The sequence below is a fragment of the Accipiter gentilis genome, chromosome Z (assembly GCF_929443795.1).
Source record: "Accipiter gentilis chromosome Z, bAccGen1.1, whole genome shotgun sequence".
Classification (NCBI taxonomy): domain Eukaryota; kingdom Metazoa; phylum Chordata; class Aves; order Accipitriformes; family Accipitridae; genus Astur; species Astur gentilis.
In genome coordinates, this window is record NC_064919.1 from 42,722,289 (window position 1) to 42,739,290 (window position 17,002).

General features: G+C 36.2%; 1 protein-coding gene across 1 annotated transcript in view; it reads left to right on the forward strand.

Moving 5' to 3' along the window:
* Nucleotides 1-17,002, forward strand: part of FANCC (FA complementation group C) — a 92,984-nt gene that overhangs the window by 55,744 nt on the left and 20,238 nt on the right. Inside the window, exons 7-10 of the mRNA XM_049796255.1 lie at nt 2,979-3,143; nt 6,156-6,312; nt 12,266-12,318; nt 15,155-15,251. Of these exons, the coding sequence (XP_049652212.1) occupies nt 2,979-3,143; nt 6,156-6,312; nt 12,266-12,318; nt 15,155-15,251 (472 nt within the window). The remainder of the gene's footprint in view (nt 1-2,978; nt 3,144-6,155; nt 6,313-12,265; nt 12,319-15,154; nt 15,252-17,002) is intronic.

Here is a 17,002-nt window from a genome sequence, read left to right on the forward strand (position 1 = left end):
TCCTTCTCCACAGGGCTGCTCTCAATCCCATTATCCCCCAGTCTGTATTGATACTGGGGGTTTCCCTGACTCATGTGCAGGACCTTGCACTTGGCCTTGTTGAACCTCGTGATCATAATGTTGGCTGCTATATGCATCCTTATAACCAAAGTTAACTCTAGCAGTTACTATGAGAAAAAGCAAAAAAAATTTTCCGAAGAAATATTTTTCCCTGTTTGTGCAAGTGATAGTTTAATATAACAGAACAGTAGTTACTTTGCAGTTGTTATTAATGAAAAAATTTGTCCATGGTTATTTAAAGAACCTCTCATTTTCCTTCTATTAGTTCCTTGATCTGGTACCAAACAGTACTGTGGCAATACTGCATGTTTCATATGCAATTATTTTAAATGTACCCAAGCACATAGTACTTCCACCCTTTAACTGCCTCCTTGGTCTGGTTTTTGAAGGACGAAAGTCTGAGAAAGTGGGTGGGAAGGAAACTGCTATGCGCTCTGGCCAAATCTCCAATCCAAATTATCAGGAAATGCTAATAATCATCTTGCAACATTGTGTAGGCTGTTTCTACATGTCTAGGTATAGTCAGTGAGAATAATCACCTTCTTCATCCACACTACATAAATACAGTGAATTAAGCCAAAATCTGTGACCTTTTTTTATGGGGATATATTTGCCTAATGCTACTGCTGTCACTACTTTTTACATGGTCATGCCTTTTCACTGTGTAATTTGTGCCTTTCCACTGAGCTTGAAGTGCAGATCATAGTCTTTTGTCAATACTTTAAAAATTACCATATTTGAATATGTCAGTAGATCCTTTTGATTACCTGTAAATTAAGTGTATTCCAGCTAAAAAACAAAAGCAAAAATAAGGATAGATATTTTTAATATAGACTATATACTGAAATTGTGTCTTCTGTTTTAAATGTATCACTCTCCTGTGCATATTCTGAGCTTTATGACCTATTTAACACCACATAGCCTGTAAAGTTACAAGAAAGAGGAGGATGACTGAAACATGTTCCTTGTATCATTAGCCAATAGATTGGCTATTTTTCTCCCTTCCTTCTCGTATCTAGGTGTTTGTGTAAGGAAGAGTAAATAAGCTGAATACATTTAGAGCTGACTTCAGTACTGAAATTATGGACATGGCTAATGAGGAGCATCACAAAGTTTTGTTCAATGTGGAAAACAAACACCCACATTTTATAAAGTAAGGTGAAGGAGACTTAGCTGAAAAGCTAATGAGACTGTTAGGAAGAGAAATACCTGGTTTCTAGGGGGAGAAAAGGAAGACTTTGAACTTAGGTGAATTTTTGAGCACAGAAGTTATGATATGGCTGTTTATTCAAGTTGCAGAGGCAAATGTAGGTTGCGGTTAGAGTGTACCTTGTCTCATTTCTCCATTCAGTGAAGCTTACAGCAACACAGGTGACAACATCTGTGCAAATTCATTGCACACAGTGGAATGCACGGTGCAGTATTCTCCAAGAACATATTTTGAAGATTATGTAGAAGAAAATTGCCTTTGCAGGGTTTTTCTTCCAAAGTTAAGAGTAAAGTAAACTGCTAAAGTTTGCTAATCCAGGATACAGAATTAGAAACAGAATTTTATAAAGGGGACTGATTTAAAGAATCTGTGGTCTGTGAAGATTAGATATCTAGATCCTGGAAAACACTACCGCACAATAAATACCAGCCCAACAATTACCATTTCTACAGAAACACTTCTCATAATAAAACTGCGTCTCAATGTAATTCAGTGTAAAAACCTTAAACACATATTTGTTTAGGTACTTACTCAGAAATTCGAGTCTTTAAAAATGTGTCATGTTTTATTTCTCTCACTGTGGAAACCAGAATGTTATCCTGTGTCCACAAGTCATAGCACTTCTGTCACAGCATATGCAAGTGACCATTAGGTGACATCTGTTTGGGAGTAGCTTTAATACATGCGGGGCAATAGAGTTAGTTCTTACTCAGAGCAGCTGGTAGTGTAATTCCTGTCTCAGCTCTTCATAGACTGTACTGGTGGCTCCCCAAAGAAAACAGTTTTGGGTTCTTGCAAAGAATGCACCCCTTTTAGTGAACAATGCCATCAGGAGAAACTTGCAGCAACTCAAGGAAGCCTTTTACAAACAATCTAGCACTTACTAATTTGCTAGAATTAAGTATTTTGGAGTTCTTGGTCTTCATAAATGTCTTCCTGTCAAAACTGCATCCAGAAAAATCTGCAGTTTCATGTGCTAGAAACTATATATACTCTGGGAAACAAGTGATTTCCTTTTTCAAATTTTATCTCTTAAGTTGTGTGCCATTTTCCTTTTTGTTTATGTTCCAAAGGTTCCATGTTTTGTTTACATTCCAGGTTCCACTGTCTTTAATCATTTCCAAGCATATAGTTTTAGTGAGCAGGTCAAGTGAGTGGTTTGTATATTAAGATCCACTTAAGATATTAAGATTCCTTCACTGTAGATCTGTAAGACAAGAATTTTTCAGCTGAGCACTTGAAGACAGCAGGATTGTATTGTTTGGTTCATAGAAGTTGTCTCTCTTGAGAGAACAACAGGAGGCCTTAAATGCAGCCAGGTGGTCTCTTGTGAGGGTCTAGCAAACCTGCATGGGAGGTGTGAATCTACCTGTGCTTTGCTGATCCTGGGAAAGACAAAGCACTCCCTGCTAGAAGGGGTGAACACAACTGGCTGCACTTCAGAATTGTATTGATATCCCTCACATGGTTAGCCTTGACCACTGAAATACCAAAATTTTCCCTGACTTCTCATTAAGATTCTTCAGACAATATGTAGCAACATGTCAACAGTCATTCCAATAAATAATTTTTCTGCAGTTAGGTGTGCATCTCTTACATTTAACCTTCTGTAATTAATTTAATCTTTTTTTGCCTTATCAGTTTAGAAATTTGTTTTGAAAAAGTTTTGACTTTTCTGAAATATGAACTGTATTTATTTTTCCCTCAGAGTTTCAGCCAGTCGTGTGAATGCTGTGTCCCTTTTCTGTGTCCCTCTCATTACTGTGCCTGATCTAACTCCATTGCTGGAAACTCTCCTTCTTTACCATGGAGGTGCATCAAAAGAAATTCTCAGTTCAGAGTTTCTGGAGGCTGTGAATGAGGCCTTTCTAAAGTAAGTAGCATGATCTGTATAATTTTTATGTTTTTTTCATAAAGATTATTAATTCCATTAAATGTCTTTTCTCTGGGTTTGTATGGATGCACTGTATATCATCTGCAGTCTAGTAAAATATTTCCCTTGCATCTGACTAGCAGGGCTCAGGTTGTAGGGTGAAGCAGAATTTTATATTGCTGATGTACAAATTGTGGCCTAATAGCTTTAAATATTGACTGGAACTTTGTCCCACCTTTTCTTTAAAATGGAGGTTAAAGTCTTCAACAGATTTTAGGAATTTTGTGAAAGATATAATTAGTTTTCATAAAAATGTTATTTACCTTTCCTGTAAGTGTATCAACATTCCTAACTTGATGTTTTGAGAGCAATCTATTTTTCTGTGCACAAGATAGATCCTTATGTTTGATTGTTTTCATATTTCTCTTGTGTTTTTTTTTCTGTGAAAATGGTTTTTAAATTTTCCTGGTTTTCAGCAGATTATTTTTAATGAGTCTGAGAGGAGCAATTTGTGAAATATAACTTTGCCTGTTTTGCTACCACTAAAGCCACTCTTTTGATAAAATCGGTCTACAGATGAAAGCCAGCTGAATGAAGCTGAACATCAGCAAGATGGGCTGTGGCAGGGAAGAAAAGACGTCAGGGAAAGCACAGCCTACTTTTGCTTGAGAGTTGCTTTATTCAAGTTGTAGCTGAGGGACTGCATTATAAACATCTTTTTTGAATACTAGAAAAGGTCCTTTGTGAACACTTTACCTCAATTATCCATTTGTCTCCTTTTTAATAAAAGTTTTAATTGCTTCCTTTGTACTTAACATTGTAATTTCTAAATGTTCCAGTGACGATTGTTATATTGCTCCAGTGAGGGCTCCAGCAAAAAATAAATAATTAATGGAAAAGCGCAATTACTAATTTCCACACATTACTAGAAGCTGAGGAAAACAAGTGAAAAAGGAATGTGAAGGACTGTCGTGAAAGATGCGTCCCAAAAAAGACAGCGCTATCTTTCACTTGTCCATCTTTTGTGGCTTCAGAGTGGACGCTTTCCACAACCAGTAGTGCAGTTTGGAAAACTATCAGAGCAAGTTCACAGGTTCAGCATGGGTGGTCTCTCCTGATGTCAGTAAGCTGATGGGCAGTCCATCATGACATACTTTTGCTGCCTCATAACATGAGTCTGAATCCTTTAGATGGTCATAAAAGGTTCTTCCGACTGAAGTAAATGTCCCTTTGCCAAACTTTTGAGCTACATGTTTATCACAGTGAGCAAAAATAGTTCGGTACATATGGCTCTTGACTAGGTGACTCTTGCAGGGCCCTTGACAGAAGTTTGTGGTTTCCCTGAGAGCAGATGTAGGCTCACAAATGCTTTGCATTGTATACTCCTGGCCTGACACTGAAGCTCATGTGATCTTAACATAAATGTGATTGTACTTTATGTTTTTTCCCCACTTTAACATTTGAATTCTGTGTTCCCTAACTTTGTCATTGTGTTCTGAACACTTGTTTTCCTTCTAAACACGGGTGAAGCCTGCTCCAGGAAATAGGATTACTAGATACTGAGACTTGCAGTGGTCCACAGAGCTCAGCATTGTCCCAGTGGGACCATCTGCAAGTTCAGTTGCAGAAGGACAATGACTACGTGTTACTTCCTATATGTTTTTTTAAATCTCAGAGTTGGAACACCTCTGTGTAAGCTTATTAGATTTCTTTTCCTAGCAAAATATCTATAATATCCATACTATCTACCATGCTACCACAAAAACAACAAATAAGATGATTGTGGCAAAATTAAATAATCTCTTGTCATTCTTAATTTACTCTGATGTGCATATGTGCTTTAATAATGATACTTAATTAAACAGCATCTTGAAATTGACCATTGCTTTACAATTTTGAAATTTTATGTACTTTGATATTTTTATTGTCTATGGATGTACACTTCAAAATTAAGCTATTACATAGTTTTGAATGGAAAAATACAGCTTTTTAATAGAAATCAGAATTCTGAAGGCTGATACTTAAATGAATGTATGGTAAAATACATACATTGAAAATAGATCCTAAAATGGTGTAAAATCTTATTTCTACTGGTATTTTTCTTTTTTTTATCAGTAGTTTCAGTTTGAATATACTCTCCAGACTAATTTTAGGTTTTTTAATCTTAACTTGATTTAAGACCAAGGCACGTATTTCTTGTTATTTGTAAATTTTTTTGGTTTTAGCCTTTTAATATGCAACTATCATGATGGCTGCAAAAATATTCCAGGATGTTTTGTGCTGTGTTATCTCTTCGTCTTGGGTGGCTACTTTAGTATATTTTGATTTGTGCTGGTCCACACAAATTACAGTGTTGTCTCAAAATAAACTGTGCCTTTTATTTCCTAGTGGTACAATACTATACTTCAGCTGAGCTATAGCTGAAGGCTTTAGGTGAAAAGATTACCTTCTTAACCATTTCTGTTTTAAAAGGCTCTGGTCAGTGTTGGTGGGCTGAAGACTTACCTACCTCTACCTCCTCTTTTTTATTATTATTTTTTTAAGTTTCTCTTCAAAGACAGGTAATGCTTTGATTTAACCAGCAGTAATATTTTCCAGGACCTTCCTGCTTATCTGTCAGCTGCTGACACTTTCTGAGCAGAGCAGTCTGCAGGATGCAGTCTGGGTTTGAAAGAGCGCAAGTGTGGGGCAGGACCTTTCTCTAGAGAAGAAGGGAGCTCCAGACTTAAACCTTCTGTTTCCATTTGCTGGGATCCATCATAACCAAATTTTTAGGTTTTAAAGGCATGTGGTAAGGTTTCATTTGTAGATGATGGTGATTCCCTGTTCTTTCCCATTATTATTTGATATTGAACAGAGTACTGTAAACAAGATTTTCTGTGTCTTGCTGCAGGTTGGTCTTTGTGTATTCTTTTTCTGCAATGTGCTTTAAAAAAAAAAAAAAAAAAAGTAGTACACTTTTGTCTTCCTTCCAGTTTCTCAGGGAAAACAGTATTTTTCTCTCTAAACCAGGAAGAAGATTTCCCTCCCTGAATCAGCTGTCTTCAGCCTCTGGCTTCGTCACTTACCAAGCCTTGAAAAAGCTGCCTTGTATCTTTTAGACCGGCTGGTTACCACTCAGTTCAATTCATTGGAAGAAGTGGCTTGTGTCATAAAAGACTCCTTACTGGTATGTGCAACATGTAGTACATTTGATAGTGCTTGTTCATGTTTCAGAAGTGACAGAGAGTTTTCAAATACATCGGCATGTTTGAGGCAAATGGCTGTCATGTGGCATATACAAATGTTGAGTCTTGGGAATGTCACTAAATTTTTAGTTTTTACACTGAATTGTTGAAGAGAAAGAAGATTTTATCCAGTAATGAAGAATGGATGAAGAGAAGAGAATCTGACTGGTGGGAGTGCTGAGTACCTGCCTCTGTCTTAAAAAATTATAAACTTTGGCCAGGGAGGATTTGAATCTGCTTTTACTTCAATCCCTGTGCCCTTGGCAGTTTAGCAATTTAAACAATTTAAATTTCTTTTAGATTATTTTATTATGGACTGCTTAGTTACTTGGTTTTGTTTGCAAACCTGAACAAAATTCTTAATACAAAACATTTGCTCAACTGTAATTAAAGTTTGTTTTCAAATGCTGTGTTATGCAGCGCACCAAAAATGTTTCCTATGAGAAAATGACTCAACACCTTTTGCAAAATAATGAGCTAGTTTGCAACACTAGATGTAAACTTAATTGTTAATTATAGTGTGAAATAGCATGTGTGCTATGTCCTTAAATTATGTATTTCATAAAATGGATAGAACCAAAAAATGGCACGTGGTATCTTATTTTCAGCCTACGAAACTGCTTACAGAGTATGTATTCTAGATAGGAAAAGAATGATAGCTTTAAATAGTCTTCCTTTATAATTGAATCTGCAAATTTCTATTTTAGGGACCCATTATAATACTTGCAAATCTCATAAATGCTTGGCATCCACAGTACTTCATATGTCATCTGGGGATCTAGGTATTCCAAAAGACAAGGCTATATCTTAAGCCTGCGCCTAAAGTTTCTGTATCAGATACACTGTGAGTTGAATACAGTATATGTTACCACATGTGGCTGAGGAAAAGAAGAAAAATCTAGGTTATATATAAAAGGAAGTAAAATCTTTGTTTTAATTATTGTTTTATTATAGTTTATTAACAATGTTCGTATTTACCTTGTCTTCACATCCTGATTCCTGAAGAGAATGGAACATTACTCTGCTAGCACACTTAGGTTGTCCTTACTTGCCTCTGCTCCAAAGACTTTGTGCTTTCAAAATAAGTTATTCACGGAGTGGGAAGACCAGTGCAGCAGCTTTGAATGCTGGTTTAGAGAGGACATCCTGTGGACAAGGAGCGCAATGAATGCAGGCATAAAGAGAGCAGTTGGAAGATGGATATTGCTGATTGATAGGCATTGGTAAGAGGGAGAGTGCATAAAATGGGAGACAGCAGTCTGATTAAAAACATGATGAGAAGCTTGAGAGAGGCAGTATAGAAGGAAAAGATTTGATCCAGAAATTGCATTCTACAACACCTCACGGTATTTTGTACAACTTGTACGTGGTACTATAAAGATACTTGTCTGGCATTAGATCAGTCAGCACTTTGAATCCAACAGTATGATTAATTTAGCCTGCCTGAAAGATATTTAAATATTTATTTAGGAATGTGAGTATGCAGTTTTTGGCAGCTGGATTATGGTATTTGTAGGATGTGACTTCTGTTTGCCTCATGGATATGGTAATAAAAAGTTGAATCATGAGACAGAACTTGATTGATACTTTTTTTCTATTTCTAAGAAAACCTGTAGAGTACAAATAGGCAGAAATATGTTAGTGATTTGATTATAGTATATGATAAGAAGGAAATTTCAATAAGCTCTTTTATAATTGCATTATCAGAGTCATTTATCTAAATAAAAGACTTTGATACAGTAACCAAACTGTACATAAAGCTCATAGAGATCTATCATACCCAGATAGTTTAAACCACTGTACTTATATTATAAAATATTTATTATCTTATATTTTAATTCCAAGAGTAATTGTAGTGTGATGGTCCACTAACTTGTGATTTATATGGTATGCTATTAGCGTTGTGGTTTGGGGTCTAAACTGGAATTAATATTAGAAATTCTGTAATTACTCAGAAGTAATAAAAACCAGTGAAGTGACCATCACAAATACTCTTTTAGCTTCTTCAGAATTTGGTGGGTGAGTGGATGTCTTCCTTTTAAGGTTTGTATGTGTGTGTTAACAACTAAAGTTTAAATAAATACAGGTATTGGAATTTTATGCTTTACCAGAAATGCATAGAGAGATGTATATATAAACAGACTTTTAAAGCACATGTATGTAAAACAGATGTGAATGAATCAGTGTCAGTTATAGTAAGTGCTCAGTGCTTAGATAGCTTTGCAAAGTAGTTTTATTTCTTTCCAAGTTTTGCTGCAAGAAAAGTGCAAAAGGCTGAGAGGGCTTAAAATTTGTTGACAACTCCTTTATAAAACACCTGTTATTGCTGTGCTTTGTTTTTCCACTTGTCAGCTTTCCCAAGTCTAGCCCAGCATCGAAAATATATTGCACTCTGCAGTTAAAGTTCTAGCTGTGGAGTGTCACTTGCTGTTATTTTTCCTGCAGCATTACAGAGCAAATACAGTTTTAGTGGGGGATATGGTGACTCTTGTATTGCCTGACAGGACACCAAGCCGGAGACTGCTCTGGTTCCCATGCCATTGCACTGCCCTCTTGCTGTGCCTTATCCCCAGGTTTTGAGTCTAGCTGAATCCACACTCACCTTTCATTGGGAGCTGTGCCAATGAAACAGGCATTAACGAGGGAGAAAGGAGGAAGGATAGAGAGAGAAAATGAGAAGCTTTTTTTCTTGTTGCTATACATTCCAGCTAAGTTACAATTAGTTCCCACAGTATTGCCTGTCTTCAAAACCTGTATTGTTAAGGTAAAATTTTTGAAATAGTGCACACTAATTTATTCATAATGTTGATGAATTCAGGAGCTTTTTAAACCTCTGTAAGAAGATGTTTGTGCTTTCAAAATAAGTGTGCGCTTATTTTGAAAATAAAATACATTTGGCACTTGGTATAAGAAAAAATTAAGTGACATTTCCTATTTTTAAATGGTAAACATAAGATTCAGGAATACAGGTAAATATACAATTTAGAAATACAGACAACATTTGAAATAAAGCAGTGTAATAGTTTCTTAAAGCTAGGTGTGTTGAACTGTGAAAGTGGTGTGTCCAATTAATTGCATGTGAGTCTGAAAGTCAAAATAACTGGTATTTGTGGTGTTATGACCACAAATCTGTTGCTGTGTGATCTTGGGCACAATTTGTTTCCCTATGTTTACTCTTAGTTGCGGTTGTTACAGAGCATTCTATGGTGTGAATAAAACACATTATATAATTATTAGTCTGTTCCTCTTCGTGCCATTTACTTGCTTCCTGTAGATACAAATGTATTTTTCTTATTTCTTTATTCAGTTCTGGCTTTGTATTATGAATGAGTTGCTTAGGATTCTTCTTTCTGATAACACAGATATAAAAGTAGTGTAGTTCTACAGAACTTGTGTATGCAATACTTTATGTTACAGTGTATTTTTCTTATTTTATTTCTTTCAAATATCCCAGTGGTTTTGTGTTTGGGTTTTTTTTTTTTTTTTTTCTGAAGAGGCACACATTCTTAAAATACGTAATCATAGTATCACACATGGAGCTCCAGTTCCTTGTGTTTGGATATTTTTGGTTTAGTGTGTGTTGTGCTGTATGTATTGTGCATGTTTTAAAAGTGATGGAACAAGCTCCTGGTAGGCAGTATGTTTGGTTTTCTGAGCTTTCTGTGAAAAATATTGCATAGTCGCAGGCATGATTATTGAAATGTAAAATGCCTTTTTATTTTGACAAATAAGGAGATAATATCAACAACATGAAAACCCTGTGAGAATCCCTCCTGAAACTGATAATCCCTCCCAAACCCCTGAATTTCTGTGGGCCGCAGCAGAATTGTGCTGCCTGCTCTTGGTCCTTGCTACACATCAGGCACATCTTCAAATTGCCTTGGAGACTTTTGTACTATGATAGCATTCTTACTTTGAGTGCTTGCAAATTAATTCAATGCCATCCATTGATCAATATCTTGTGGAATTAGACTGACAGTGGGGTCTGGGGTTGAGGGTTTTTTTGTTTTCCCTTTTGAATACCATTGATGAAATCCATATTGATTTCAGTAGTGTAGATTAAATACTAGGAGCTATTAACTGCGGTTTCTTGTAGTGAGTACTGTAGACTGCTGCTGTCTGGCAGGAAAGCGTGGAGAGTCTTTCGTTGTTGCATACAGCCCATTTATTTTGGTCTTGTTTAAAAGAGCTATGATTTGATCTTGATATGTGTGGCAACGTGCTGATGGACCCTTTCTAGTTTATATTTAACCGGTCTTAACCAACGGTGGGTTGGTATGCCATCACAGAAGTATGCGTGCACAGGTATGTAGGGTGTCTGAAAAGACTGGAGAAATGGCTGAATTCACCCGTTCAGCCCACAGGACTGAAAAACAAACTTCTCACTTTCCAGTGTTTTCACAGAATTGCAGAATGGTTGGGGTTGGAAGGCACCTTGGGAGATCGTCTACTGCAAGACTTCCTTTAGGGAGAAAAAAAAAAAAAAAAAAAAAAAAAAAGAATGAACGTGTCTCTTTTGTCTCATCCAGCCAGTCTGGTCTTCTCCTCTAGCAGTGGAAGTTTGGAGACCAGCCTTGCAACAAGCTGCATGCTGCTCTCCAGGCGTCCACACAGCCGGCTGTAAATACTCTCGAACACTAGATGGCACACCTTCAACAGGACAAGTTAGCTACAGCCTCTGACAACGGTAAAGGGTGGTACAACGTGGAAATGAGGTGCCACCTAATATTTCCAGTGTGGCAAAGACAACTGTGAGAAACAAGGAGCCTTTCTACACTGTTTGTGTAAAAGGTTGTCTCTTTATTTTCTGAGGTTATCATACAAAGTCCTCATTCTGCCTGTGTGCAATTAAAAAGAAAAAAAATTCTATCCTACTTGGTACCTTTTAGCTTGAAACAAATGCATAAAACTTTCCTTTGGAATAGTGCGTCAGGCACTTAAAGCTGTTACAGTAAATGCCATTTATAAACGCTATTCCTTGCATGCATCCTGAAGTTTATAGAATGCATTTTATTAAACATGCATTATTCTAGATTGTTCAAGAACTAAATTCTTATCAGCTCTTCAGGTGCTAACTTCAGAAACACAAAGCATGAATTTGTTTTTTAACTTAGGCAAATACACTTTGCAGAATGTGTAAATAGTTTTTTATTCTTGGTGCTCTATAAAAGCCTAATAAATCTTAGAATTTAAGAATATACGATTAGAAAGTAGTGTGTTTAGTAGTGCATGTTTAATATGTCTACCTTCTTAAAACAGTCTGTTGTGTGGTAGCATGATAAAAAGCTTCGCTAGTTTAAAGAAAAAAACCACCACATTTTGATGCACTGAGATATTTAGCTTGTACTAACAACTCTGAAATTCACAGAGGAAGATAATACTGTGAAAAAAATGACTTGGACAAAAATGTGTGCAGTAGTATAAAAGACAAAGGTGATAATTTTAATTTCTGGAATTTAATTTTGAAGATGTAGCAAGAATCTCAAAGCACATCCAAAAGGGATTGTCTGTGAAGAGGAGAGAAAAGCTTTTTGTAAATATGCTCCCTGTCTCTTGCCTCTAGCAACTGCATGCAACAACCTGTTCTTTCTATCTGTCTCCTTTAGTATATATAGTTATCATTGTCATAAACAGTTTGGGATCCCAGGTGTTTGCATTTATCAGCTGTTTAGCCCACTTGGTATCACTGTGGATCTCTTTCCATGACTTTGACAAGTCATTTTGAAGAACCTAATCCTGAGAAAATCTGAGGGTTTAGTAAGAGTTGATCTGAGAATTACGTTTTAATAATTGCAGTGTAATAACACCCATGAGTTAAGCTGTAAATTATACGGTGGCAGTTGTTTGAGTTGTTTCTGATTAATGACTAATTTTCTTTCATTTGTTTATCAACAGCCACAAGCAGCAAGCCATCCTGCCATTTTCAGAATTGTTAATGAAATTTTCAAGTAAGTTTTGAAATTATAGTGGGAAGCATTTCAAATGATCAGCTTAAACATTGAGGTTTTCATCATGAGAAGAAGGAGTATTATAATCTGGGACATACTATAATTTCAGGATGTCTTTTTCTTTACCTGTATGCTTTAGTGTCCCTTTCTGTGTAATATAATGCAAATAATGAAAAATGTTAAAAATCTTGTGAACTTTACATAAAAGTTACCTTATAATAATAATTGATACAGTTGACTACCTTGTATTTTAACCTTTAAAATTTATAAGTTATTCTGTACTTCAGTAGAGATTTGTGGTTGAAATATGATTTTGAGGTGAAAATTATAGATGCTGAAATGGCTTGGTGCATGCCAGCATGAAGATGGAATTTAGCTAAAACATTTGCACTTACCAGTGTAGCCTCTTTTACATTATGTTAATAGTCTTCAGGATTTATATCAGATATGCTTTTGATGGCATTAAAGTATTGATCTGCCTTTTAATAATGACTTTGGGTTTGAATGCATTATTTTGAAGCAATATATACTGCTTACCACATGGGGGCTTCCAGTCCTTTGTACTCAGTTTTCAGTGGCTTTTTCTCTTCGCTTCACCTGACTTACTATTTTATCATTCTTTTTAAGTAGATCTACTGCTGGGGTTATCAGTATTAAAGTTTCGATACAACAGTAATGTATTTAGTGAATGACATCCTTTGTTCATCAAGTGTTTTCCTTCTTAAGAAAGAAGGGCTCTCAGGTGTGCGTGTTTTGGGGCATTTGTGTGTTTCTTTGCATGTTTAGGTTAGTGCAGGCACTAACAGAAGAGTCTTCACTGTAGAAACTGTGTGTGTGGTGAGAGTGGAACCACTTAGCAGCTATTGGCATGGCAGTCCTTTCTTTTGCTGTGGCCCAGTGTCTGAGCACAGCTAGCATTTTCTGAATAATTGAGACCTACATAGCTGTTTTGCACTCTTTCCATTTGGTAGACAGTAGAAATGGATGAAATGCAGTTTCTTAGACAATGCAGGACTTTGTCCAGCAGGGTGTTTCCTAATAAAACTTTGCACTTGTATTAATGTTCCAAATCGTCTTAGAAATTGATCGTGTTTTCTGTTGCTCAGCCTACATTTCTGTTCCCTTGTTTGCTTTCAATTGTTTCTACTTAGTATGCTTGTTCCTCTACATTGTTGGTATTAAACCACTGATATATTTTAAAGTATTGTGTTTCAGGTCCTCTTGGTATTACGTGAAACTGTGTATGTTAGCTGGCTTTTGTAGACCAATTGGTTTCTGCAGCTTTGTGTTCATTTTTGTTGTATTTCTCTGACATCCTTCCAACTATTATCAAGTGGTGTGCAGACATTAAGATGCTGTTCCAGATTTAGTCACATATGAGATTTTAGAGAGCTGCTGATAAAGAACTGGACTTCATTGCTTGGAAACTGTGTTATGTTTCTACAGCTGGCACAAAATTCCTTTTATTTTGGGAGTTAATATTCTGTTAGAAGTACACATCTAAGCATTGTGTCTCTTTCAGGAATAACTTTTCCTGCTATTTGCATGCTTTTTACTGAGGTTGATTGTGCTAAATTGTTTTATCTCAGCGATATGAACTTGTATACTTCCCAAGTAGAAGCTTATTTTGTTGCTCTGTGCGGCTGTACAGAAGTCCATACACCTAGACTGTCCTGCTTTTCTGTGTACTATTTCTTGTGTTTATATTAGTGATTATATTTGCTTGTAGTTTTGCAAAGCTTCTCTGTTACAGTAATATGTTAGCTGTTCTTATCTTTTAGATCATTACGGAAAGAATGAAACAATTCTATAATAAAAAACTTATATCTAAAGGCAGCTTACTTTTGAACATATTTTCTCCTTACTATGATATGTCTTTCAAATAAGAGAATGAAAATTACACTTTGTTGCCCATGTGTTTTTCTGCTCCATTTGCTCAAGGTTACATTATGCCCTATGGAAGGCCAGTTAAAGCATTCACTTTCCTGAACCTCCAGAGTGCATTTTATGATTTCACTGTTGAAAGCACATTGAAATGCACTAGTTCCTAATTAAATCTGTAGCAATTACTGATCTAAAGTATGCCTTTGGTATATACTCATTTCTTTTTGTGCTGCTGATTCATTTCTTAGTGATCACTAAGGAGTCACAGCGATTGAACAGCAGCTGTATTATTTAATATTTAAGTTCAGTCTCCTTGTGTAGTTTTTTAAATATGTAACTTTTAAATTTGAGCAACAACTTTTGTTTGTTACCCTGGGTCCAGTAGGAGTATTATATTTAACAGTCAAGATGTTGGGATTTTTTCTTTTTTTTTCCCTCCAGGCACCATATCCCAGGAGATTGTACTAGATTATACTTTCTCTCTAATTTGAGATGGCCTATGGGATGCAGTCCCACAAAGCACTAACGTATGCTTAACTGTAGGCATGTGAATAGTAGCTCTGAACCCAGTAAGTCTGTTCAGGTGCCAAATTTGCCTAATAAAGTTGTTGTAGTCTCTTTTTTAATTTTATACTCCCCCCCCCCCCCCCCCCCCGCCCCCCGCCCCCCTTGGTAGGGTGAATTATGTGTGTCTACATGTATATGGTATATACTTACTAAATCTAGTTTATTTGTAGGAGTTGCATATGTTTTTTTTAAAGTAAAAATAAAATTTTAAAAGCCTGCAAAGTTAGCATTTCTGTCGGTTTCCACACTGGCATAATGAGCTCCGACACAGCTTGAATCTACATCATACAAGAAATGCACCTTTTTTTTCTTCATTTCAATTAACAGTGGTGTGACAGCCAGACTAATTATCTGATCTGTTGTAATCTAACTTTTCACTGCTTAGGAATGCACTGCTGGAAACTGATGGAACTCCAGAAGTTATGACCATAATACAGGTGTTTACACAGCTCTTCCTTCAGGCTCATCAGAATGAAAACAAGGTTAGTCAAGATCGATTTCTTAATGTTTCTTTTCAGTGAGAAGATATGAAATTTCACAAGAAAAGAACAATTGTACAGTTAAGAATGGTGGCTGAATATAATGAGCTTAATAATAGCATCTCTCTGGAGCTGTTATATACATGCCAAAATTCAGTTCAAACATTTTCATCTGTGAATACAATTATAGTGTAAAACCAATATGTAAGAGCAATTTACCTGACTTTACCCTGGAGTAATCCTGCAACCTGAACTGTGATTTTCACAGGGGCAGTTCCCTGGTGCTGAAGTTTCTGCCTGTATAATGAACATGGTCATGATCATCCATGTTTGATAGAAAGGACGAAAAAATTTAGATGCATTTGTCTTTTGCAGTATAGCAGGGTTTCTGATAATTAATGAAACAGAGATAGTAACCCCATTCCCCCCAAATAATAATAAGTAGGATACCACATAGTCAGATTTGTCTGTTCAGAAGGTAGAAGACACAGAATACATACTGGTTTCAGTTTCTGGTCTTAAACAGTGGCCACTCTGAATTTTTTCTCAGTCTAAAGTGTCGAATTTCCCAGCCTAGTGTCTCTTCTTCTGCACAGATTTTTATACAGGTCTTACTGAACTGAATTAAGTAGAATTACTTTTGCATGTATTAATTTAAACAAGAGCAGGATCAGTTTCTCATTTTTAAATTTCAAACTGGAGATAAGAAAAAAGTCTTGTTTATAGGTTGCAAACTTCTTTTCAGGTTCCCAAACCACACTATCATTTCACATCCTGACCTTTTTGTTTGGTTGTTTAACTCCAATTCATATTGTATAAGTTTGGAAAGTATCCTATCATTTAATAGCTTTCACTTTAGACTTAAGAAGTTTTCCATTTCCTTTGATTTTTGTGTCTTTTTGGGGAGGTGGTAGTTAAGAAAATTTTGGGACTTCTTGGAACTTGTGACATACTAGCCTTTAATTAGCGGTGTGGCCGAATCTGTCTTCTAGCTTCAGGCAATATGAATTAAGGATGAAACTGCAGCTGTTGCTTATTATTATATATATTGGTTAATATATAGATGCTGTGCATGTTAATTTTATGCCACCCTGGCTGTATGGCAGCAGTGCACTGGGTAGCCCCAGGTGGAGGTGACTGGGTGGAGAATGCAAGTAAAGATTCCATGACCATCAGACACAGAAGAGGTAATCTTTTTGTGCAGGTGATGCATTTGTTTCAGGGTGGAAGCCCTTCACCTGCTGGCATTGTGACACGGACTATTGCCCACTTTTTTGAAGTGGTTTTAAATGTTAAGTTTCCTCTATTTAACTTGTATACAGGCTAATTCATGGGGCTCTAATTAAGGTATTATCTTCAACATTAGAATTTAAAATCCCTTGTTTCATAGTTTACAAATCAACTATAATGTTAACTAACAGTTGGCATACAAAAAAACCAGGCGCAGACTGCTTCCTAAACTTTGTTTAAATCTATCAGATCGTATTTTTTTGTCATAACAATATTACATATACTCATAAGGCACACATCTTTCTTGTATCTGTATGCCCTTGACAGGACATAATGTGCTCCATTAGCATTTCACAAGAGGAATGGTAAAACCATTAATGACAGAGGATGAAGAGGGTTTTAGCTGGGTCATCTGAGACCTTAGGAATTTATAGTACAGGTAATTGAAAAAATGCTAGGCAAACAGATGTGTCCACAAGATTTTCAAAAGAACCAGGTCATGGCTGGCAGTTGCACAGGTTTGC